At 32.2% G+C, this 26,361-nt stretch overlaps 2 protein-coding genes across 6 annotated transcripts in view; both read right to left on the reverse strand.

The window, feature by feature from the left end:
* Positions 1-22,360, reverse strand: part of sif (guanine nucleotide exchange factor still life) — a 71,917-nt gene extending 49,557 nt beyond the window's left edge. For 4 of the 5 annotated variants that reach the window (XM_085196135.1, XM_085196134.1, XM_085196132.1 and 1 more), the window contains exons 1-18: positions 22,225-22,360; positions 21,138-21,322; positions 20,009-20,127; positions 19,291-19,421; positions 18,905-18,987; positions 17,968-18,120; positions 17,534-17,664; positions 17,088-17,270; positions 16,067-16,172; positions 15,384-15,588; positions 14,762-15,056; positions 12,974-13,160; positions 12,386-12,442; positions 11,281-11,395; positions 6,748-6,825; positions 6,305-6,355; positions 4,129-4,329; positions 1,505-1,637 (exon numbers count right to left, since the gene is read on the reverse strand). In XM_085196135.1, the coding sequence (XP_085052261.1) occupies positions 1,505-1,637; positions 4,129-4,329; positions 6,305-6,355; positions 6,748-6,825; positions 11,281-11,395; positions 12,386-12,442; positions 12,974-13,160; positions 14,762-15,056; positions 15,384-15,588; positions 16,067-16,172; positions 17,088-17,270; positions 17,534-17,664; positions 17,968-18,120; positions 18,905-18,987; positions 19,291-19,421; positions 20,009-20,127; positions 21,138-21,322; positions 22,225-22,334 (2,523 nt within the window). In that variant the 5' untranslated portion in view covers positions 22,335-22,360. The remainder of the gene's footprint in view (positions 1-1,504; positions 1,638-4,128; positions 4,330-6,304; positions 6,356-6,747; positions 6,826-11,280; positions 11,396-12,385; positions 12,443-12,973; positions 13,161-14,761; positions 15,057-15,383; positions 15,589-16,066; positions 16,173-17,087; positions 17,271-17,533; positions 17,665-17,967; positions 18,121-18,904; positions 18,988-19,290; positions 19,422-20,008; positions 20,128-21,137; positions 21,323-22,224) is intronic. The other variant, XM_085196133.1, reaches the window with a different exon arrangement.
* A 713-nt stretch (positions 22,361-23,073) lies between these two features.
* On the reverse strand, positions 23,074-25,563 carry LOC146532642 (uncharacterized). Its single transcript, XM_085196155.1, has 2 exons — positions 25,043-25,563; positions 23,074-23,165 (listed from the first exon to the last, which is right to left on the reverse strand). Exons 1-2 carry the CDS (start codon positions 25,107-25,109, stop codon positions 23,074-23,076), a joined length of 159 nt encoding a protein of 52 aa, XP_085052281.1. The 5' UTR covers positions 25,110-25,563.
* Positions 25,564-26,361: the final 798 nt, after the last annotated feature.

Raw genomic sequence — 26,361 nt, forward strand, 5'->3', positions numbered from 1 at the left:
AGAGGTTATAAATTCGACTGTATTTTTTTTTTATTTTTTTTTTATGTTTGTTACCTCATAACTTTTAACTGGGTGAACCGATTTTGATAATTTTTTTTATTTGAAAGGTATAGCTTCCCGAATGGTCCCATTTTTTTTTGGTCCATGTCTGACAATGGTATCCATGAGAAAATCACATAAGTCTTAAATTTGCATTAGCCATGTGCGCGACTAATAGCCGAATAACTCAATGTTGCGCTAACCGATTTTGATGATTCTTTTTTTATTTCAAAATTATAAAATCTTTGTAAAATTATTTTTCACCTTTTAGTTCGTTGTTAGAAGTCGGTTTCTCTTTTTGTTAAAAATTAATATAATAATACATTAGCCAGGTATGTTACAAGATTTTACCGTTATATGAAATATTAATACTAATATTTTACTGAAATTATTATTTCTTTTGTCGCCATTTGCGAGATGATTTCCTGTATTCCATAATACATATATACCTATCTAAATAATAAAATATTATATTTAATGCTAGAAAATTATCACGGCTATAGACGAGAATTATAAAGAGAATTTTTTACATGAAAATAAAGGATTCAGTAAAAATTATAGCGTCTGGTCGTAAAAGTATAAAAAACCAGAGAGCTAAAAGTTTTGCAGAACAGTGGCTAATTTGTAAAGTATGTTCATGTCTGGGATTTTATCCCTCGTTACATTCTATTGAAGGAATATAAAATGTTAAAGTTTACTGCATAGCAACCATTACGTCTCCGTGGAGTAAGTGCTGTAGGAGCTTAAAAACTCTGTCATGGCTAAAGAGCCTTATTTCAAAACATAAATGGGTAATTCAAATCGTTTTAGAAAATGAGATAAAAGCGCTTTTTTAATTTATTTTATATATTTTAAGATGACTAAGAAATAAATTCTTTTCCTACTTCCTTTAAATTCATACGTTGTGAATTTCATTTTGTAAAATTGTCGTTATTTCCAAGTACATAATAATTTTCGATATTTTACTTAATATGCGTTAGACATATTATCTATATATATAAAAAGACTTGTCCTCACTGACTGAGGTAAGACGCACGCACAGCCGTAACCGCTGATGATACAAACGTGAAATTTGGACAGATGTTTACCTTCGTAATCTGGACATCCACTAAGAAGGGATTTTGAAAAATTTTTACCCTAAAGGGGTGAAATAGGGGTTGGAAGTTTGTATGGAAAAAAAATTAAATCGGCACCGATTTTTATAAAATTTAAAATTTAGATTTTTAAAAGTATTTAATTGATCACGTGTTTCATCGTTTTCTAGAATTCTTCCTCTAAGGGTGCAAATAAGGGGTTGAAAGTTTGTATGGAAAAATCTTTAAATCGCCACCGACTCTTAAACCACCGACTCTTTCAGACTCTTAAAAATATTTCATTGAACACATGTTTCGTGGTTTTTTGAAATTCACCCCTAAATACGCAAGCGAAGCTGCGCGCGTCCGCTAGTTTAATATAATCCACTTACCTCACTTGAAGTCAGGTAACATATTCTTGAATCCGTGCTATCAATAGAAGCTTGTTGGACGATGCCATAGCGAGAAGACTCGCGGTCGCTCGTGTACTCCGATCTAACACTATCTTGTCGATCGAAAACACCTCTGTAACCAAAGAAATACGTGTTAATTCTAAACATCTTAAAGCACATCATGACGACTAGAAATACTTTAATAAATAGGTTATCAAAAATAATTTATATGCAATAGAATCAGCTTCACGCTGTATCCCGCATACAGGAGAGTAGGCAGAGGGAACCAAATATTATGACATTCCGTTCTCCACTTTATTGAGTGACAGAACTCAACGCCGGGCCTTTGCCTTGGTGCCATAGGGAACAAATGAAAATATTAAAAAATTATAATTCATTCCCTCTTATGGGGATCGAACCCACAATTGTCGCCGCGACGGCCTCATTGAATAGAATTTATAAATATATGTTATAGAGTTATGTAGGTGTTTTATCATTTTTCTGTCAGGGAAATTGTATGCCTATGAAATTACACATAGAACAAGGAAAAAATCCTAATAAAAGTCGAGGTAATGTTCTTTGTACGTGACAGCTAAAGCAAAGTAAAAAGTAATAATGGGTATTTTTACAACTTGAGAAAGTACTTTTTTTTAACTGAAATCATATTATTTTTATATGTGCTATCATTTAGAACATGCTACGTGATATACGAGTGAGTAATAAAAAATACTATTTAACGACTATAGTTAAAAGAATAATATGAAATAGTATTTATTACAAATGGTTAATAATAAGATATTCGGATTTCAGTTTCAGATATCTTATTGTTGTGTAATACAAAGGCTGTTTAAGGGTTTAAAACCCACTAACAGTCTACTGGCGAAGACTTACTGAGTTATCGTTCATTTTTTTACAGTAATTGGCTTCTAAATAAAATTTAATCAATTAAAACTTTACTTTGATCAAAATTGTGCTTTTTGTAAAAGATTTTTCTTGTCATTAATAAATGATAGGATATTCTTAAAGCTATACATATGTCACATTATCACTGTTATACAATATATTTTTTAGTTGTCTGTAATACTTAATTATATAAAATTCATTTTAATAAAAATATGTTTATGTGTGTCCATTTTTAATGTCTTTAAAGCGTTATAGCTTAATTAAAAAAGATCTTGCATACCACATACCTATACATGTTACTAACAGTGTAACTCGACTAACCTAGATGTTTTACTTGCTCTCCAAGCTAAATTTCCGCTCGTGTTCCCACACGTAATAATAATCAATCATCAATTACGCAACATGAACTAAATTTGCATAGCGTGCCAAACTTGTAAATAGATGTAATATAACGATTAGAACTACTATTAAACTTTTCTCAATGGGTTTAGAAACACAATGTAAGTGGGTATATAACGATTCATATAGGCTAATGAGGGAGTCAAGCACAAGCACGGATTGTATTTTCCCTCTTGTGTTTAACATTATAGATGCAGCTAACTTTCATTCATTCCATAAAAAGAATCTCGTGATGAGTATGTATGTATATATGTATGTAGGCATCTACGATCGCGTAGATGTACGAACGTAGCTTAATGATACCATATTTATGATGGTAGGATAACGTTGTCTTGAAATAATTACTATATGATCTTAAGAAAATTTAATTTAGATCTATGCAAATACAAGTTTATTTATAAGATTTGTAACGTTTATTTAAACATATTATTTATTTTGTATGTATATATAAACAATTTTATTATAAATATTAATTATTTTTTGTATTAAATAATATAAAAAATATTAATTGGTTCGGTTAATATATTGGCAACAGATACGAAAAAGTACTTAAAATTTATGAAAAAATTAAGAAGTTTGTGCACAAAAACTACAAGATAAAAATTAATGAATGGTAATACTTTAAAGTATATCCTAATTTTCAATGTCATTTTTATGGGAAAAATATAGTTTGACTTAAATAAATTATTTTAATTAATGATTACTATTGGATAAGCCATAAGTCCTATATTGTAAACCCTTACAATATAGGACTTATGGCTATAGAGACATACAATTTGCTGTATCGCTTTTTTGGTAGATGATTATGGTAAAAACGTAGCTAGTGCTGTTTTCCCATGCTTACCCTGGTAGACCATTTAGCTACTAAATTATTGTATCATTTGGTATACGAGTACGATATTACTTTTTATGAAACATTCCAAGTTATACGAACTACTTTATGTTGATTGCATGAACATAGACAAAAGAATTGCGATGACGTTCGAATGAAATATTAAAGAAGCGCTTCCCCGTTGTAATAAGCTGTCAGCACATTTTTTTCTTATAGCCGCCTTGTACTCTTTGAGTTTGTTGAATATTACTTAGAAAACTAATGAATATAACATTATGTCATATTTACATTATAAAAGTGATGTAATAGAAGCTAATTACTAGCCAGCTACGTTCCGTAGCTTGGCTTCATTAAAATTACTTTTCGGACCATGACGTTTAGATTTGGACTTCTAAAAGTATATGCATTATTTTTTTATCCTTATTCCCTTTTTATAAACTATAAATAATATAAGACAATAAAAATTGTGTTGTAAGATTAGAAAACTTACCGTTGTTCAAAGCTGTCAGCTCTATTACTACGATATCCTGAATCGTTGAGGCTGCCTTCATGACGTAAGCTAGGGAGGGAGTCCCAAGGTGATCGACGAGGTCCCGGCGGCGGGGCTCCACGCCATCCGTCAGAATGGCGGTACCACGCTGAACGTGCAGACTCGCCGATGCATGATGCGCAACGAGAAGCACTTACGAAGCTGAAAAATATTTATTTTTTAGTATTATAGTAAAAATAATCTGCTAATACTAGCAAACAGCATACATATAGCTGTATATAATGTTGTATATAAAGTTATTATATAGTCCCATGTATAATAGTTACATATTAACAAATTAAACCTTTTTTGACCATACATTTTGTCTATATAATACGAAATAAACTTTAATCTTTGTGTTATCTCCTATTACAACTGAGTATACCCGCGCCAAGGGGAAAACACTAAAGAACTTAGTCGTTAAGGCGTACATTCAATATAGCGCTACATTACAAACCCGAGATGGTTTACGAGAGATACTCGAGATAATGCGCTATTTCAATGCATTTAACGCAGCCGTTCTCTCTACGGCGCGAAATGATATGACTTTACCCATCTGCCCCTACATGTGTGTTTGTGTGTTTAAATAAATACTGCTCTTTGAGATCATTCCGTTTTTTATCTTGATTTTCCTCTTGTCCCAAAATGAACAAAGGAAAAATAGCGTCTTGTTATATAGATAGCGTTCAAATCAATTCAAAATGTCTGTCATGTATGTAAATTTTCATATTCACTTTGGAATTATTTTTTATTATTGAAATATTTGTTATTAATTATTTATTATTGATCATAATTAAAACAAAGAATACTTAAACTGTTATATCATTAGGAAAGCTATAGAGCTTACCTAAAATTTGTAACAACATAAAAGGGTAAAATGTACAGAAGATAATAAATAAATAGAAGCAGAAAATCAATCCGACTCGTCCATTACGTAACCTAATTCAAAATGGACATTTCGACAATCCCCTAGAGTCACAACAGTCTCGTGTCAGGTTGAAACCCGCTTCGAATCTATTACGAGTTTAACAGCGTCGGTATTATGAAAGGAAATGTACAGGAGAGCGCTTCCGTGCCTAGCTTTTACATCATGTAGTTCAGGCGTATTTCATATTTCGAAATTACATTTTCAATTTCATTTTTGAACCTTTTATAACGTAGGTTAGGTTGACGCAATATTGCAAATATACAAATAAAACATTTTTCGTACAAAATCATCGTATGAAAATTTTGAGTAATTGTAATTATTATAAAATTATAGTGTAATCGATGAAAGCTAAATATTTTTATACGTTATCAAAATTATTATTAGTACCTAACTAATGGGCCCGAACGCGACTACGCCCGCTTGAACTATACGAATATTTATTAAATATATTTATGAAATTATTTTCAGTTTTCAATAGAGAGATGCATTAAGCAAGCTCATTTTGGGTGACATTTTCTAACAACAAACTTTGGAAATCGTTGTTGAACTTTGGAAAGCAACGTTGTTATTAACATGGCGGAATAAATTGGATATTTTATCGCGTAAAAATGTTTTTTTTGTGCGCATTTACGTTGAATATAAATTAATTTCATCATATAAAGAACTACATTTGACCCCGCTCCGGAACCTGTGGCACATATGTTTTACTATCCATCTGTCCATCTAAACAGGGGAAAATCTCGGATAAGCGGCCAAGTAGTGCCTCGCAGCGGAAGCTGTCCTATAAACGAGCACGTTTTCTAATAGAATTCGAAATTGTATATTACTTTTCTAAACGTATATCATTTTAGCTTAGCTTTTCATAACATTTTTTATATGCAACTTAAATATTTTTTTTGTCAGTTTCAAAAATTGAAAAGTAAGATTTAAGTTTTGTTCATATTAAAGTATTTGATTTAAGGAAGTACCACGATTTTTTTTGTATAAAAAATAGACAACTTTCGATTCTTTAGAAATGTATTTAAAAAACGTTTTTTTTTGTTTATTCTTAATAATTACATCTCAATAATATCGTACATTATAAGTAAAAACAAGTATGTAATTTTACGTGTACACATTTAGATTTATGTATATATTAAAATAAATTAAATTTGAATAATAATATATATTTGTTTATTTTATTTAGTTATAATAATTAATGCAACTTACCTTGACTGGTGATCACTAAGGTAACCTTGATCTCTGTCTCGTATGCGGTCCCTACAAAAAAAATATATAAGTTTTAATTTTAAATTTTAATTTGTAGTATGAAGTTATTATAGATAAATGGGTACTTTATTATTATTTAAATTTTTACGTATACTCTGCGTCCTTCGCCGATATTCTTCTACAATAATTCTATTAATAATTCCATTATCTGATTTTCACTTATTTTAAGGACATTTTGTAGTGTAGATTACACGGTTCATTATTTCATCAGACAGGGTAAAAGAAAATATGTCAAAAATATTTGCAAACGGGAATCGAATCCAGAACCGTCCAGTCAGACACTTCCTAAGTTACATACAAAGAATTTTAAAAACTCTAAAAAACTTGTCGATTCTTGTAAACATAACATATTTTTAGCAAATGTAAATGAAACCTAAACGAACCTCGTATTGTGATCACTGAGATAGCCTCGCTCCCGCTCTCGCTCTCTCTCGCGCTCCCGCATCAGCTCGTTGCGATCGCTAGAACAATACCATGTTTTAATCAAAACGTAGATTAAAATGTGAACAATCGATTTATACGAGAAAGAACGTCAGTTTCAAATATCAGAGCCGAAGCAAAATAACCATCTAATATTATTTTTTTTAAAATGAATGTTTTTATTAGACTTTATCATATGACTTTATAATATATTTTGACTTTAAAACAGTAAATAAGCTAGGTAATACACAAATTATAGATAAAATCAAAAGTTTACACGCATTTATCTTGGAAAGTTATGCAGAAACAAATAAGTTTCTGCATTGTTTAATTGTATAGAGAGGAAAAATGCCGCTATATTAATTAATGGATTAGGAATAAAGAAATTGATTTGCGCTTGAAAGATCCTCTATACAAGAAAGCTTTTCTTGTATTATTACTAGGGTACAGAATAGTATATTTTTTGCATTGCATGAAATAAGAAAACTTAGCATTCAGTTTTTTAGTCATCGTTGACGCCTTTAAACTTACCCATTTAAAGAAACGAAAAAACATTAAAAGCTCCAAAAATATTTCGATGCTTATACACTATTTGAAAATATAGTTACCATTTTAAATCTGAAGCATTTTATAAATTAAATACGACTTAACTATACCATAATAGATACGACAGAAACGCAAATTATTTTTCACACACTGAAATACAAAATTAAATTAAGTATTTTAGAAGAGCATCATAAATTTACATTCATCAAAAGGATATACCTACTGAACTGATACTTACATATACATATATAAAAATAATATATTCTACTACTATAAAGATGAATTATCTCATTCATATAATATACTAGATGTGATGTCTATAGAGTAGACACAGGATGTTCTAACCAGACGATTATTCATTGAACTGAAAAGACGTCTGTAATATAATATATGACTGTCATTTAGATATACATCTATCATTGATATTATATATCTATTCACTTACCTACACTAAAAATGAAATAATACTCCTGCAAATTTAAAGCGCATTTTTTATATATTTATTAAAAAGTATGCTTGCTTTATTAAAATAGAATATAATAAATCAAAATAAAGGCTTTTGGCTTTGTATACTTAAAATAAATAAATATTTTATTTTATCAATGTTTGACGTACGATCATATGAGGTTAAAAAGTGGCAGGCATTGTTTGTTAACAAAATACAGTTCAACAGTAAAATATTAACTTCTAAATGAGTTCACAATATCTAAAAATATTTATACATTTCTTAAACTTATTAAAAAAATCAATATAGTTGAAATCTTAGGTGTCAATTAAAAATAGTGTTAATATTGCATTTACTTTTTCGACTATAGAATATAAAGATGACCTAGTTGCTGGTGCGCTGACTTACTTTTTGTGTTTGCATTGTGTTCTTTAATGAGAAAGATGGAAACATTCATATCATCCTAATTATTATGTTACAGATAGAGAAATGTCACGTACTTGAAAGTTCTTTTATTTATTTTTTATCAAAATTGTACACAATACATAGACGTTACGAGTTTAAATTTTACGTTTGAATAAATAAAGAATAAAAAATATTCAAATTGTAAAATATCAAAATTTGTATAAGTAGTAAATAATATAAGTATTATTATTCACGCTGTTTCCCGCATGTAGCAGGCAATCAGAGGGAACGTATTGTTAAGACACACCGTTCCCTAGTTTTCGCCGAATTCTAGAGGTATTGCGTGTTGAGTGGTGGGACTAAACGCTACGCTTTTGCCTCGACACCAGAGTGAAGAAATGGAAATATAAATTTAAATAAATATTTCATTTTCTCAAGTGGGGATCGAATCCACAACCAGTCGGTTTTAGTCACACTTTGTGCACCTGCGCCAAGACTGACCTCATATAAATTGTATTAACCAAAAATAGGGTAAATCTCCAATTACCATGTCAAGGCACCAGTAAGTCGACAACTATTACGACATAGTGTACGGGCGCTAAATAGAAGTTAACTTGTAATAAAATTAATAGAAAGCTGGGTATTGAGGATTAAATACTGAGGCTAGTTGTGGCGCACAGCCACATGCGTGCATGTAAATGGGGCAGGTTGTGGGTTCGTGTCTCGCTCGAGGAAATGAAATAATTTATATTTTGAGTTCCTCGCTCTGGTAACCTAGTAGTTCGAGATATCGCGTGTTGGGTAGTGGAACTTAAGGATTCTGTCTTACCAGATATATTACATACATATTAACATATCTCCATATGAAAATATTTTAAATATATTCTCCCCAGTAGAAGATACACCCATAACTATTGAGTTAAGCTATTATACGATGAACGTATTTACATTTTCAACATTTTACAGGAGAGCATAAATACTGTGAATAATCACCACTTCAAACTTTTATACTACCTCTATTAATAGAGGTTGGTATAATAGTTTGAGGTGGTGATGTAGATAGTTTTACTGATAAGAAAATGCCTAAAATACACTTTTTTGCGTTCACAGTAATAATTTGCGCCAAAACGTACCATATCTTCGACCATATTATTACTGTAGTTTTAGTAATTATATAAGGATGAAATTTATCGTCGATAAATTTGCGAGCGTGCATATATTTCGGGGGAGTGTGATAAGATCTCTCTGAACTCTTGGTGAAGGTGAGACTTATAAATATCTTGGAAAGTCTTAAGCATTGGGTATTGATATGAACAGAGCATAAAGCAATTGGTGCAGGAGCGTTTCTTTGGTCGCGTGAAAAAAGTGCTTGGCAGTCTTTTATCTGAGTGATAGCAAGGCTCCTGTTTTTAACGTTTGGGTTATGCCGGTTCTAGCCTATACTTTTGGCATTGTAAGATGGACTGGACACAAACTGAGTTAAGTTCTGTAGATCACCAAATATCGCACCATCCCATTCGTCTGTAATGGGACTGTATATCCGCATAAATGTGGAGGTCGGGGCTTTTTGAATGTCAAAAACCTCCATAACCATGAGGTATGCAATTTTAGAGATATTTTTCTCAAGATTGACGTGGACATACACAAGGATGTGGTACCAGTTGACAAAGGCTTTACTCTTCTTTCTTATGGCAAAGGGAACTGGCGTAGGCCTGTAGTACTTATTACTTCTGATCGCATGCTGTGTGGAAGAGCAAGGAGCTGCATTGTAGATTAAACCAGACCTCAACTGGTAATGGGGACTCCATAAAACGACGATGCGTCTCAAGTAAAGACAGGTAGTACCACCTACCGCTTTATTTTGTTGGTCTTGCCGTCTAAATCAAGAATGCTTTATAAGCTAATCATATCCCTATAAGGATATGAATGAATCTTTATAAGGAATAAATATAAATTGTTTTGAAATAAATCAATAAGTACAATATGTTCGTCGAAGAATTTATTCAAGCATCTAAAACTCAAATAATTACACACACAAGTACTTTATATATTCGGTAAATTTTATATATGTACGAGTATATTATTAATTTTATATCATAAAGTCCCTTACAAGAGCACTTTAGTTATTCTTCCTTTACTGAACAGAATTAAGAATAAAATCCATTCAATTAATTTCAATGATTTTTATTGCTATGAAAAGATTCTTTTGCTGATCATTTCATGATTCGTATAGTTAGTTATACTAGTATAAGTAAGTACGTTTTATTTATTTAAAATATAATAAAATACAAAACATTAAATATAAACGAACCATAATAAATTATATCGGTAATTAATTTGAAGTTCACTTGGAAATGCAATCATTAATTAGTAGTAATTACTGTTTCCTGGTTTTTTTCAACTTCACGCTGTATCCCGCATATAACATGGCAGCCAGAGGGAATATAAGATTAAAAGATTGCGTTCCCCACTTCCCCCCGAATTTTTCAAGGCATTGCGTGTTAAATGACGAAAGGCAACGCCGAAATTACGCAATTAGTAATAATGAAGCTATATTTAATATAAATATTATATTTGAGTTATTTATGTTAGTTGTCTTCTATATTGGCGTATTATTTATTACTTTTATAAAATATTTATATGATAATTTGGTTTATATGTGTTTGTAATATTAGGAAGAAAAAGATTAATTAGGTTATTTAGCTTCGGCATTCTTCATATAAGAAAGACAGTTATGATTGAAGGAACTGAATTCAGTACCCTTTATAAAAGTGTTAAGTCTAAAACAAATCAATGTTTATACATAAATCAATGTTATGTATATGTTTATTTAATGTTATTATATTTATGTTCTGAAATTTATGTATTTATCATGAAGGTCCTAAATATTTCAAATAAAGTTAAAAGTTTTAATAATACCAGAAAAACTATGATAGTAAAATTATAACCAATTACGATCAGTTTTTATTTTTATTTGATGGAATTTATTTATAATTCACGCTTCACGCTGTATCCCGCAAGCGGGGTAGGCAGGAGGCATTGCGTGTTGAGTGGTAAAACTCAACGCATTTATTTATATTCATTTATAAGCAAATCTTACCTGTAGTAGCCATCTCTGTCGGATCGCGCGCTATGCTGTCTCTCCACTCCGAGACGGTGTGGTAATGGCAGTGTTGATGATCGGCTTCCACCACCAGAACATTGAGATGCTGGTCCTGGTGTAGAAATATTTACTATTTAAAGATTTTTTTTCTAAATATCAAATTTGCGCAATAAGCTGCTCGAGAAAAAAATTCTATGTTACAGGCGAGTGGTGTCGTTAGTCATTATTTCGTCATAAACATTTAATATATTTGGACTATTAATAAAATTGTTATCTTTAAATAATTTAATTGTTATTTTATCTTATACTGTAATAAAATAGTATAATATTGGTATCTCTTTATCAAAAACATTAATAGAATATGAATGTATGATTGTTAATTTTTTTAACGTCTTCTACGGAACTACTTGACGAATGTTTTTTTTGTTCCATAGGTATTAAGGGTGGACCGGGTCTACACTCGGCTTTAATTGGTTTGAATTAATATGATTAATAGTCCAGCATAAATGATACTATAGAAGAATTAAAAAAATATAAAATGCGACCTTGCTAAAACTCGTTCAGTATAGTGGACAGTTTTCGTTGACAAATAAAAACATTGTAATTTGAGGCTATCGCGGTTCACTGCGTTTTACTGTAATCGGTAATTAAATTGTTTTCATTTCCCCGCTCCGGTAAAACGTAGTACGCTAGGCATGTGATCCGCCACTCGTACAATATCTCGAAATTCAGGTGGAGAGTGGAGAACAGGGAGTTTTGATACGACTAACTCGTTGCCTTGTTTGTGAACAAAAGTATTATGAGGGTAGTAAAATCCATACGAAAGAAGTTGCAGGCGGTAATAAGTGACAACGCAAAGTAAAATAGGATCTAAAATACTGTTTTCATCCGAGGAGAGGAAATAGTCTCACTCTATAATTCTCTTTTTGTATTGACTAAAATCTTTAATTTTACGTTTGTGTTTTTCCCTGTTTTTCTTTTTTTTTCTACTTTATTAGACATAAATCTACCTTTACTATCTATGAAGAGGAAAATGTAACAGTAATATTCTACAATCAACTTATTCTTGCAAAGAGTATACAATAAGAAAGTGAATACTTACGTCTACGAGGCGGATACGGACTACGTTGATTCGACGGTGGCAAGTTGTCATTGTATTCTGTACAAATTATTATAAAATTTAATATACGATGCATAGTGTAGTGTAGTATAAGAATATTTACCTAATTAGGCACATGTGTTAATTGAACATAGGTTAAATTAATTATTTATTCTTTGTTATTTATATGTTACTACCCACTACCTAAAGATAACGCAACACCCAACCGTTAAGTTTTGCTTTCAATTGTAATTACATGTTAAAAATTTACAAGTAATATGGACTCATTGAAATAATCATTACATATAATTAATTATTGAAAGATTTTTGATATAATTACTGTTGTAACATTAAATTCTTAAGCGGAATCATAATATCTATGCCATATAAACAAAAAGTAGTTTATGACATACTCGTAAGTTCATAAGTAAAAAAAAAATCTTTTTTCAGGTCTCTATAATCAATTATTATTATTGGATTATCATGTGAATATAAGAATACATATAATTATTGCTAACATTGCATAATAAACAGTTTCCGGACCATTAGTTTTTATTTCTGTTAATTTTATTAGTTATCGTCAACACTCACCCAAATCCTCCATACTCTGGCTCAAGAGCGCTTCAAACGTGTGAAGGCTGTAGCTTTCAGCGTCCATTCCTTTAGCGAGGGTATTACGGAGGTGCATCTCGTACTCCAGCAGCAGGCGGGACGTGGGCGAGCCCGGAGCCGGCGTGGCGCTCGACTGCGACGCCTGGCGTGACAGACACGGCTTCTGCTATAATATAAATAAAAATAATATATATTACATAACAATTATAAAATTCACTAAGGTAACTAGTAACCTTTTTTTATTATTTGTTTTTAGCTTATTTTTTAGTGATTGGGTTTTAATAAGATGTTGATGACTTTTTTTTATGGGGCTTAACGCTCTATTCTGCGGTATGATTTTGGATGTTGTGCGTGAAGCGGTATAGCTCCAAAACGTGTTTTCAGTAGATCACTGATCACTGCCATAGTATTAAATTTTTTTTTCAATTTTTTTGTGCTAAAATCAGATAGAGAATATAATGTCAAATAATAAACATATTTTTATTTCCTTTTACTCTGCTACATTGACATTGCCGATAATGGTTTCGTTTAATAGCGCCGCAAGTGCCTCATATTCCCCGGAGTGTAGAGCCAATTTCAAAAAGGTAAATATTCGTCACACCCAGGCGAAAATTTGGTATTTTAACCAACTCCAAAAGATTGTTCTCAGTTTTTTAAAAAACGCAAAAAAAATATGGGTTGAAATTTATTGATCATTTCACTTTCTCCATAGATCTGTATTGAAATAATTTAAAAATCAAATGTGATGACAATTTTACGATTACGAGAAGCATTTTGGTTTGTGTTTGCGATTTTTCAACAACAAGTAAAACAACCCATTCGATGTCTAATTTTATTTTTCACTAGTGGACCCGGACGCGGCTACGCCTGCTTCAACTATAAGAATATTTATTAAATATATTCATGAAATTATTTTCAATTCTCAATAGAATTAGTAAGAAAATATAAGCTCAAATAATCAAAAAGAATAATAAGTAGATACACATTATTAGAAAAAAATATCTGAGTTATTGAAATGAACTAACAAAAGGATTAAAAGTAACTAAAGGATAGGTATTCATAATATTAGAAAAAGTACCTAAAGTTTTCCGTACGTGCGTACATAGATATCGACTCTACGAAATAACTAAACATTTCTCTCTATTAAGGAGGATAATTTTAGCGGGCAATATCAAATAAAATAAGAAGAGAATCAAAGTGTATTTTAAATTAATTATAAACAACAAATAAAGTTCGAAAATGTATGAAAATTTATAAAACCGTCAACGTCATCTGCCCGTTCGCGTCGGTCATACTGTGCCGCCCGCTAGGTGGCTAGGTCATTTGGAATCAGTGACATCTCCTTAATTATTTATTAGTATGTTATACAGTAAACTATAATTTCAATCTAGATAAAATGCTAAAAGTGACTATTATATTTATTTTCATAAGGATGAATATCAAAACGTCGCGGTAGCGGTCGCGTAGCAACGACGGTTGTTATAAACATGGCAGAATAAATTGCATGTCAAATTAGAATGTACTTTAAAATATATTAGTATATATGTGTAATGTAATGTTATATAGCCTATAGCACTTCTGAAGAATGCAGCTTTCATACAAAACAAAAACAATGAAAATCGGACCAGTAGATCCAGAGATCTTAGCGTTCAAACAAACAAACAAACAAACAAACAAACTCTTCCGCTTTATTATATTATAGTATAGATTTACTAATCTTAGATCCATAAAATAAATAACTATGTACTAACAAAACTAATTACTCACCACTCCATGATGATGTCTTGGGTCTCTTGGATCTCTAGGGTCTCTTGGATCTCTTGGGTCTCTTGGGTCCCTCGGGTCTCTTGGGTCTCTTGGGTCTCTTGGGTCTCTATCACGTCGTTGACACGGTTCTTGGTCGGAGTTGCCGTTAGAGGAAGAAGGCGTCGTTGCGTAACATTGGTTGTCGAACATCACGTTATCAGACGGTGGTGATAGATCTCGCTCTCCTCCACCTAGTTCCAAGTAAAGTCCACGCCCGGGATACCCACTAGGTGCTGCTCCCACCCCTACACCGCGGCTGGAATATATGCTTTTGTTAATACACTCGTATATATATGTAACATAATATTTATTATATTGTTTTAAAGGAACGTGAATGGCATTGTCGGAATTTATATATAAATTGCATATTCTCAGTAAACAATATCATAAAGTATTGTTATATATCAGGCTGTATTTCGGTAAATCATTATTATTATTCTAAACATCGTCATGGCGCAGGGGACTGTAAACGCGACTGGTTGTGGGTTCGATTCCCACTCGAAGAAAAAAAAAATTATTTAAATTTATATTTCAATTTCTCTGGTATCGAGGCAAAGGGTGGCGTTGAGTAGTTAATACTCACTTATTCGAAGAATACCGCTGTGATCCCTGCCTGCTATTATTATTGACGACGTGCGCGTAATGCCCATGATGCATATGCTGTCGATGGTGTGAGCCGCACGTGGACGGGCACTGTGTGCCGTAGCGCCGGCGACCCATCTCTGGTGACGTTACTGGGCTCTCAGTCGACGGCATCGGCTTGAGCATACGCTTTAGTGTGCTCGAATCTGGTGGGTGGAGTTTATTTGTTAATTTTGGCTATATAATTTTGTAATATTTGAATGAAGCCGTCGCTGTGGGATAGTTTTAACTCGGGAAAATATAATATTTAAATCATTTTCATTTTCCTGTTCTGGTAGAAAAGGAGGAAGTAGTGTTGAGATTTGCCACTTAATAATACGCCATTTCTCGAAAATCAAACGGAAAGTGGGGAACGGTGTATCTTCTTCATCTAGAGGGACCTCTGTCTGCCCTGTTATGAAATGAAATGAAAGATGAAAGAAAAAGCGTAAAGCTGAAATCGTATTTTTTTTAGGATATGTTGCTAATCGAAATCGTGGCAGGAACTGGATACAAGTGGACTTTTAACATTATATTCTTTGAAATTATTTAAATAAATCATATTAATGATAAGAAAAAACAACTTCATTACTTAGTTAAAATTATAATTGAAATTTTAAGAATTTAACTGACTGCCTTACTTACCCATATTCATATCTTCGGTGCTCTTAGACTTTGTACGGCGCGACCCAGAAGTGTTGTTGTTGATGATGTTGTGATTGTGCATCGTATGACGATCTTGTTCGCGAGACTATAAAAATATTTTATAAGTTTCTAAATAAGTATGTGTTAACAAGTGATTAATATAGCTAAAAACATTTTTATTTAAATAATAAGATATATAAAGATCCACACAGCAGTCTTGTTAACAGTTACGAAACTTGTGTGGAAAGTGGAGAAACAGATCATCGCTAGGTTTCCTCTGTATACTATATGGTTATTACAGCGTGAAGATAAAAATTTTCTTTTAGTAAAAGCCAATATTATCAAGAATACAGAATACGAGTATGTATATTGAGAGATAAGAGAAGATATTTCAGCTAAATCGGATACAGGGAAGTGGGTCTTGTGGGTCTGGTGGGCTAGACTAGACGAAACAAGCTCGTTTGCCTTGTCCTTTTTCCATAAAAAGAAAAAAAAATAATAAAAGTATATAAACATAATTTAACATTAAAAGATTATATTCAAAAGTTTAAAAATGTTTTTTTCTAATACGTCTGTATATATATATATATATATATAAAACACGCAAAAGATCGTGCAAAGTGGAGTAGGTTAAGTAGGAAGGCAGACCCTGGTAATAGCCGGGATTAATGCCAGGAAGAAGAAAGGATATATATATATATATATATATATATATATTCCACTTTTCTCTTAAACACAATATTTTTTTTCTGTTTCTGTAATTTCTTGTGTTTGTGTAATTAATATTAAAATTTCTAATTTTCAAATTGTTCATCTGATATTTAACTATACCATGGAATACTCATAATATAATTCATATTATTATTATTTAATAACTCTAATGAAATTTACATAAATCCCTTTAGTCTAGTCAAATTGCCTTACAATATTAGAGCATCTATGTGGTTGTTTAGCTTAAAATAAATATGATTACATCAAAAAACATGAAAGACCCAATTGTTGCAGTGGAAAAGTTCCTTACAGATTCATTGCCGTCTCCATAGTCGACACTTTTTGGCATGTGCTGTAAGTGGTCCTTCGAGCGTGTGGAGGTCGCTGATGATTTGGATGAAGTGAGAGTACCACCGGCTTGGACGCCCTCGGATTTTAGATCTTGCCCGTGCTGGTTGGTTTGACCGATGCTTGTTTGACATTCTTCATTAGCCTGAAAAATATATTTTATTCGTTTTAATTGTGATTTTTTACTTTATGACTGTTGACTCTATGTTTAAAAAAATTAGGAACATATTTATTATTTATCCACATTAGATACTATTTAATTTTGTCATTTTAGTAATATTCACGTTTGTATAATTCAATTTAATCAACATTTCGCAAAAATATTAACAATGCTAATGTTTTTATGGAAAATATCATATTCTTACTAAGCATAAAAGCCATAGCTTTTATATAAAAAATATAACTTACGCTGGTAGCGTGTGTGCCGACAGAAGCAGTAACAGTTTTAGGAGCTGTTGATGTGTTGGTTGTCATAGTTGAGGTTTCCTGTGATTTTGGTGGGCGTGACGGCGGTTGAGACTCAGTTTGACGGGCAGCCGCTATAATATTGAGATTATTTAAATTATTCATCTTTTAGAATTCTTTACAACGAATTCTATTTTTCCTAGACTAAAATCTACCCCAATCCTAAAGCAATCTACCTCAATCCTAAAGCAATAAAAATATATATTATAGATTTGTATTACATTAATTAATTAATTCATCACAAGTGATCCGTCTTCGTATAAGAGGTTTTTGTAGTCACAGTGTCTAATTTTAGTTATATCAATAGACAACATAAGTCGGCTTAGCTGACATTTCTTTATTCGCTATAGCATAGCACTTAATAACGAAGTACTAACGTTTCGGAGGTGCTTGCGTGGTCTGCGGCTGAGCCCCGCCGACGTTGTCGTAGAGCGAGGTGGAGGAGGTAGCGGCGGCCACCTTGTCCGCGCGCGCCCCCCCTGCATCTGTTTCAACGGCACGTGTAGTGGTACGCGGCAGAGTGGACGACCCTAGCCCAAAACATAACTTTTGTCAAACCATGTTTTGTTTGACTATACTGTCTTTCAAAAAATATCTGAACTTTCAAAGCACTATTATGTTTTTACTGTTGATATCTACTGATCAGTAGAAGGAGCAGTGAGAACCTAGCGTTAAGACATCGTTTTCCACTTTCTGCTCATTTTTGCAACTACTAAGTATCGGAACCCACGTTTGTCTTACTAGTTCAGAGATATGTAAATAAATAAAATATAAGCATTCCCATTAACTTTGATTGAAACCAAAACTATGAATTGCACAATATGAAAACTGTGTACAGTTAGAAATAATTTCCAGAAAAACTTCTTCCTCTTATTACACGAATTTCATATAAATACATATGTTTATTCTATATTTAAAGAGTTCTCATAACCTGCGTTTTCAGTACTACACGTATTTTTTATGCTCAATACAAGAAAATCCGTCTCAACTGCCCAACTGGCCAAAGTTTTAACGTGGCATATTATAAAATATATACAACTTTAGCCTAAATCAAAATATTATAATAACATATTACAAATATTGTGCTGCCATTTGTGGTGCAGTGGCACAAGCGTGATTGTAAACGCGGCGGGTTGTGTGTTCGATCCCCACTTGAAGAAATTAAATATAAAATATTTTCAGTTCTTCACTATAGTGGTGTGAGTTCCGCCACTCAACAAGGAATGGCTCCAGAATTCAACACAACATGACTAACTGAAAAATATTTTAACATACTATGTACTTTCTGTAAATTATTGGGGTAATTTTACTCACGGTAACGAGGATCCTGAGCCCTGAGGCGGGCGTACTGTTCTTGTGTCATGCAGGTGCATTGCGGTTCGCGGCCATAGGTGAGACTGCGAATGAAAACAAATATAAAAATCATATCACATATTTTATGGAATATTTATTATATAGATTAGAATTATATTAAGAATAGTTGTAGTTATACAATAGTTGGTATAGCGATTCTTCAGAGAACCAAAGTCACTGACATTGCACGAAGAATCAGCACGCTGAAGTGGAACTGGGCCGACCATGTCTCCAGACGTGCCGACGACGGTCCATGAAGCCGATACGGAAACGGAGTGTCTTAACACCAAGTCTCCTCTGCCTACTCTGCAATGCTATAATGCTTGAATAAAATAATCTATAAATACCTAGATCGGTTAGGGCTGGCTGGCGTAGAGACTGGTTTCCTCTTAGTCTTGAATTTCTGCTTAGCGCCAGGCGGCTCCAGCTTGAGGCTGTAGCTCGAGGAGGCCTTTCGTGAGAATTTGAATGATGGTGACTAAAATCACAAAAAGCCGGTCGCATGTTAATGGCCTTACGATGAGTTTGGTGATCAATGTGTTGTTCTTGCTGTCTTCTTGTGCGTTCTTGTTTTTCTCTCTTCACTTGTTTAATGATCGAATGTATAAACTAATGCATGGTTATGAAATTTTTTATTTAAAAAAGAAAAAACCATATAAGTAGCGATCAAAATAGTTTTTTTATGGTTCTTTGTATATTTGTTTTTTGGGTAAATAATTTAATCTATTTTCTATTTATTCTATTACTTTCTATTTATTTTATTTTATTTCTTTCTATTTATTTTATTACTTTCAATTTGTTTTATAGTCTCTAAATACGTAATAGATACAGTTATACAATTTTAATCGTTTTTTTAAGTCATATTATTATGTGTACGTTATTAAAATAAACATTAATTACAATTTAAACAATTTTTTGATAAATTATAAAATGAATGTTCTTAAATTTCCAGTTGAAGGAAAACGCCATTGATTAGATTGATTTATACAATACCAATTTAATATTATACATATGTACTATGAAAATAAATGAATTTTAGCAAGCAGGTATAACTATATAACTTACGCAACATTCTCTAAATTGTTTCGCGTCAATGGGTGATGTAAAATTAAGCCCCCACGTGTCATTGGTCATCGGATCTTTCCAGTACACGAAACATTCTGACGCCTGACCGATACGAGTACCTGAAAAAATATGGTAAATCCTATTAAGAATTGTTATAAATATATTTATTTTTATGGATTTAGTTGCGCAGGGCCACAAGGGTGTGACTGTAACGCGACGGTTGTGAGTTCGATCTCCACTCGAGAAATGAATTATTACTTATTAATATTTTCTTAAAGTATATATAAGATTCAACGTGAATCCTTTTTAATAAATAATTCTTGACATCACTTATAAATAATACAGATAAACTCAAAATAAACTTGTTTATTTATAAACATGATGTCCAAAACACAAAGATAAAAAGCCCTAATTTACTATTTTAAGCAGCACATAGAGAAAGATTTATTTAAAGCTCAAGTAGAAAACAAATTCTATATAAGAACTTCTCCCAAAAGATATTTCAGACGATCTATATCAATGAAGTACTTCCATATGGACGTTGCATTATCGATTCTAGGACAAACATTCGAATTCATTATAACTTACGACATTCGAAAGGAAATAGAAGATGCAATATTCAGTTTTCTCATACACTCGTATGTGAATTTCGGTCAATTATCCGTGCACCATCTAGTGTAAATTTAAAACTAGGTTACAGCGGCCGACATTGCTACTTTCGGATTCGCTCGTAAAACTCCCTACTATGTAGGTAGTCGAGAAAAATATTTGGCTTTACGTTAAAATATGAAAATACAAATTTCGTAAACCACATTTAAAATAGGCACGGATTGATGGCGGAACTACGTAAGTACACTTATTATTGTTTTATTCTTACATTTCAAAAATACAAACGAGACTACAAACGAGATTAATATTAAACATTACAAAATATTCATATTTAGGTTGTAATATTAGTAAAATATCTATAAACAAACTATTTGTTAAGAAAACGTATAAAAATATTGACATAGTCCAAGAGGCGGTTTAAATTTTTATACGTTTTCTAAATTATTTTTTTTGTGTGGAATAATACTTTATAAAATGGTAAAAATATCTATATAAAAAAATAAAAGTACAAACAACGTACCAGGTTGCAATAGTCTAACGTCCAGTATCTTATCGACTTGGGAGTTGTAGGCGGTGATGTGGAACACGCACTCAGGTGAGTCTTGTATACAGGTGATGTTCACCGGAACTAAGTCCTCGGACACCTGCTGCCACTTGACAGTACCGGCCCCGCTTGCCGACACGTGGAATACCTCAGCCCAAAGTCTGTAAATTGGTTTTAATTAAACAGGATAATGGATAAAATCCTCTTATGTTTAGTTTTCGACATTAAATATATAGAATTTTTTGAATTATTACCAAAAATTATTACCAAAATTCTGATTATTTATTAGATATATTTCATATTATATAGGTACTTGTGAATGGTACATATTTTGTGTTTGCATATAAATATTCAAATTAATACATATTTCTGTTTTACCTCCTAAGAGATGTAATTTAGTGTCACGTGACCGACAGTTTACAACTCTATAATTATTCGTGTACGACCCACTTGCCTCCACAAGGATTGCATGTCACATGTAAGCTCATGCATGTTTGAGTGGTGGACGTGCATGCAGGAATTGTTTATTGACTCAAAGCTCACTAATGACACCACATCATATATAATTAACGTTTATTTCAGACATGGATTTAAATTTATAGAGTTTTAAGTTTCATTTATTTTTCTGGTAATGGCTTTTAGATTTTCTGTAAGCAATTGAATAGTACAAAATACTGAGATGCTCATTGCCTAATAATAAAGCTTAAAGCAAGATATATATATATATATATATATATATAAATATATTATACAATTATAGATTTAAGATTTAGTTAAAGCAAATTTAATTATTTTTAAACAACAGACAGTGATAATCTGTTCATTGTTTTTATTATTGAAGAGTTTATTAGATCTTTATTTAAAAATCTAAATTACAAAAAAAATCAAAAATCAATGGAAAAATCGATTTTCTAAAAAAAATAAATATAAAAAACTACCTCAAGAGAAACATGATTTGTTCTCGCTTTTGTTTTAACTGACTGACCAAAATATATAGATTTTCAGGGCTAGAATCTGTTATTATTTCAAAGTAATGATATTAATAATCATTTAATTATATAACCGTAAAAGATGTCCATCTCGTCTACGGGAGTTCTGCCACGGGCTGTCCTCATAGCGGTACGCCTTGCGGAGGATGGGCGCGCACGAACACGATGACAGCTTGTTGCCCATCGTGCGCTGGCCGCACTCGGCGCACGTTACTACGCTGCCTGTATTTAATTATGGTATATATTATATTAATAATAAAAAAGGAAAACGTGAAAAAAAAATGGAAAGTCTGAAGTTATGTTTTGAACTTTGTCCAGGAGGGTCGAACACGTTACAGTAGTCCATGCCATGTGGTCTACTTTAGTGTTTGAAACATCAGGTTTTATCAAATATTTTTTCTTGTATCTCAATCTAAAAGTAAAAACGTTGTATGGAACAGTTATCCTGAAAAAATGTTATTTTATGTGCATAAAGTGTATATAATTATAATATATTTATACTATAATAGACATTTACTATTTTATCTTAGGGGAAATATTATGCACCAAGTGACATTTATCTTACATTGAGGGTGAGGTTGATTCAAAAATATAAAAATAGTTTTTGTACTGTTTTCTTTAAAAAATTAAATGATAAACAATATTCATAAAAATAAATCTATATGATTTGATATTTTTTAAATTTCAATATAATTTTATTTTATATATTTTAATGTTATAGACGAAAATATACAGCATTAAATTCTGCTACTTAACACGCAATGCCTTCACAATTTGGAGATTGGGAACAAGAAGTGTAGTAATGAGAACGGAATGTTTTAACACAATGTTCCCAGGTTCCTTCTGCCCACCCTGTTATATGCGGACGCTAATAAATAAAAAAAACATAAATATGAGTTATAGTTACCCGTGGTCCCGTGATGTCACCAGGTGCCATCGGAACGCGAGAGGGAGTGTCCACGGTTGAGACTCTGCGAGCGTTGCGTACCGTGTCTGTAGTGATGTTTCACACTGACTCCATGCTGAAATCGTACTTATTCTTAAAATATTATTACACATAACAAAAATCGTACATTTTCTTTTACATATCTCCAAAGTAATAGTAAAAAAATTATAATATTGAAAATTGCACAATTAACACCACAACAATTATATATTTAAAAAAAATATTGTATTTTTTTGTATGAATAAATATTATTTTTCAAGCAATTATGTTTTGACAACATTTATTTATATACAATATATATTTAGAACATTATGATATAATATATATAATTTATTTTATAAGAAAAACATTTTTAAAAGTTATTTTACTATATAATTTAAAGCCTTATTAAATCGCAAGAGAACATGCTTTTATAAAATCATTCATCACTACAACAAACTTGTTAGAAAGAAAGAAAATTTGCTTCATTCAAATTTTACGCTACTTTCAAATTTATATACGTTTTCTAAAACAGTAAGAATATGTTACTCATATTACGTGATATAGTGATGATTGATATTTATATGCTATTTAATATATGCGTTATTTAATAATGATATTTATGTAATATGTTAAATGAAGTGGACATGCATGACTAGAAAACTAAAAACTTACGAGTTTATATACTATGTACTTTGCTCAAAATCCTATAAGTAACCAAGGTAGCACTACATGTCATTCCTAAATAGAAAACAAAGTGTAGACAGATGCTTAACGCGATGATTCACATTCAATTCATAAGATTACCACAACCTGTACATTCTATGCATTAATTATACATATTTGTCAGACGCAAACGAGAAGAGACTACTTACGTCATACGTCTAATTCTATTAAACTGAATAAGTACTATGTACACACATTTATTTAATTTAACACAAAAGTGCTCTACTTCATTTGTAATATTACGGCATTAATATTGAAAACATTTCCTCGGCACCTATTTAAGTAAATTCTATGTTAAATCTTATTTTAATATTATTTAAAAAGAATTTTTTTTTTCATAAAATCTGGTCAATAATTACTTTATTTTGTGTTCGAAGCCCTATGAACTACATCGTGCCCGTGGATGACCTTAATCTGCAGGCGTCAAGCATCAATCAAGTAGGTAAGTTAATAACATGGCCCTGATTGCATCATCTAAGGCTCTATGCATCTTATCAAATTATACAATAGTTAAACGTACTGTTGTTTGGTAGACGTATCTTATTATATTTTATTATTATTAATATATTATATTTTTTATTTTTACTTTACAGCTCAAATTCCATTTATATTATATCGAAAACCTAATCCATATTTTTAAATAGCAATTAAAATTCAAGAGCCACATTACAATATGTGGGTCAACCCAGTTTGGCTTCCCAGTTTAAAGTTGACTAGACTAGAATTACTTTTATGTGACATAGTTCGATCTAAATGTTAGTAATTATTACCCAAGTAAGATGTCATTTCCAATTGACAACATGTATTTATTTATTTTTAAGTTAAGTTTAGCAAATACCATGTTTGTGTGATTATGGCAAATTATACAAATAGTATAATAAAACCAGCGTGTCGCGTTAAAGAAGCTAACATATTTACAATATTTACTTATTTTTTAATAGTGTATATAAATACATATATTTTTACACATCAAGGGAAAATGCAAATTTAAATTAAGTGTATCAATATGAAATTCAAACGTATGTGTCGGCCACCACTCCAAAAACAGGATTATTAAATATTTATTTATTAGTTTTAGTCAAATGTGTACATGCAAAGGGTTGCATTGCGTTACTGTGCATACATTTTTATGTTTATTTCAGATAATTTTATTTTGTATTTATTTATGCCCACATTACAAAAATACATCAGGACGTAGGGGAAACAAACACTCCATGTGCAAATTAATTTAAAGGTACTACGAACCTCGAAATTGTTCCAATTTTGCGCAGAAAATTTAGCAGCCTCCACGCTTTCTTTAGCACCCATACTTATATATTCGTGATATCACTCGCAGTCAAATGAACTATGACAATTCGGTGTCGATGCGTATGTCGAGATGTCGAGCGGTGACAATGTGCGCTACGACCGTGCTCACTGTGGAGATTCGGGTTGAACAAACATTAAATACCTCTAAAGTCGCTCGTTCGTTAACTTAAAAATTCACGGCGGCGAATAGTATATGAGGGGAGTCCGATGCAGCGAGCAGGCGCACGGGCGCCCCGGTGCAGGCGCGGCGGGTAAACACCGCCAGCCGCTCCGACCCTGACGCGTGCCCTGGGCCCTACCTGGCGCTCTCGCCTCGGCCCGACACGCCGGCCTCGTCTACCACTGCGCACGGCACAACGAGCGGGTCGGCGAGGCGACACCGGGACTTAGTAAAATGTCAGAGCAGACTGGGTCGCGAGGCGAGGAGCGTGCGTGGCGGCGCTGTCGCGCACGGTCGCCGGCCGCCGCGCACCGCCCGCCCGCCCGCCGCGCCCGCCGCCGCCCGCCGAGACGCAGCGACGCCCAAACGTAGCGAGCGCGACGGCCAGCGCCCACCGTCCTTTAATTTTCATTAAATACTCAAAACTATTTTGTTCTACAATTATCGTTTTAAACTCTTTCGAGATACTTCGTTTTGAATTTTATTTTAAAGCTACAAATATACTACAGAGTTAGGTTTCGTACGAATTATGTTCATAAATATATTGAGATTAAGAAGATCATCAATGGGCGTTCGGAGAGGTACGGCGTGAGAGGGGGATGCGCGCGCAACCTGCCCGAGACATTCGATTTTGGTCCATGACTGTTGGAAGCTTACTGTGGCCCACCGAGATATTTAATAGTTCATTCTAGACTATGACAAAACTTGCAAATATTGTATATTTTTTTATATAATATAATTTTACTGTAGCATTTGTCATACAAATTTCATCTTGGGTATTATAAGTGTTAAAAAGTAAAGAACACTGATTAACACTTGATTCCAAATTACGTTAAATTTGTAAGTTAAAGATATAATAATAAATAAAATAACCAAACAAAAAAAAAACATTACTTATACTTAATATTTAGTAAAATTTTATATATACATTTGTTTTTAGGGTTCCGTACCTCTAAAGGTAAAAACGGAAGGAGGACCACTTTATCGCGAGATCTCGTGGATTCAATATTCAGGTGTATAGTCCCTTGAAGCACAGAAAAATTAAGCTTCTAAACCAACGCAATTAATAGATACGAGCATTTAAGCATCGGT

Source organism: Heliconius melpomene, chromosome 13 (genome assembly GCF_056956725.1).
Source record: "Heliconius melpomene rosina isolate 202511_hmr_F chromosome 13, ASM5695672v1, whole genome shotgun sequence".
NCBI classification, from domain to species: domain Eukaryota; kingdom Metazoa; phylum Arthropoda; class Insecta; order Lepidoptera; family Nymphalidae; genus Heliconius; species Heliconius melpomene.

Coding starts and splice junctions, on each gene's coding strand:
- LOC146532642 (XM_085196155.1), bottom strand. CDS start 25,109: ATGGGTGCTAAAGAAAGCGTGGAGGCTGCTAAATTTTCTGCGCAAAAT. Junction 23,166..25,042: donor TTGGAACAATTTCGAGGTTC/GTAGTACCTTTA, acceptor TTCAGCATGGAG/TCAGTGTGAAACATCACTAC.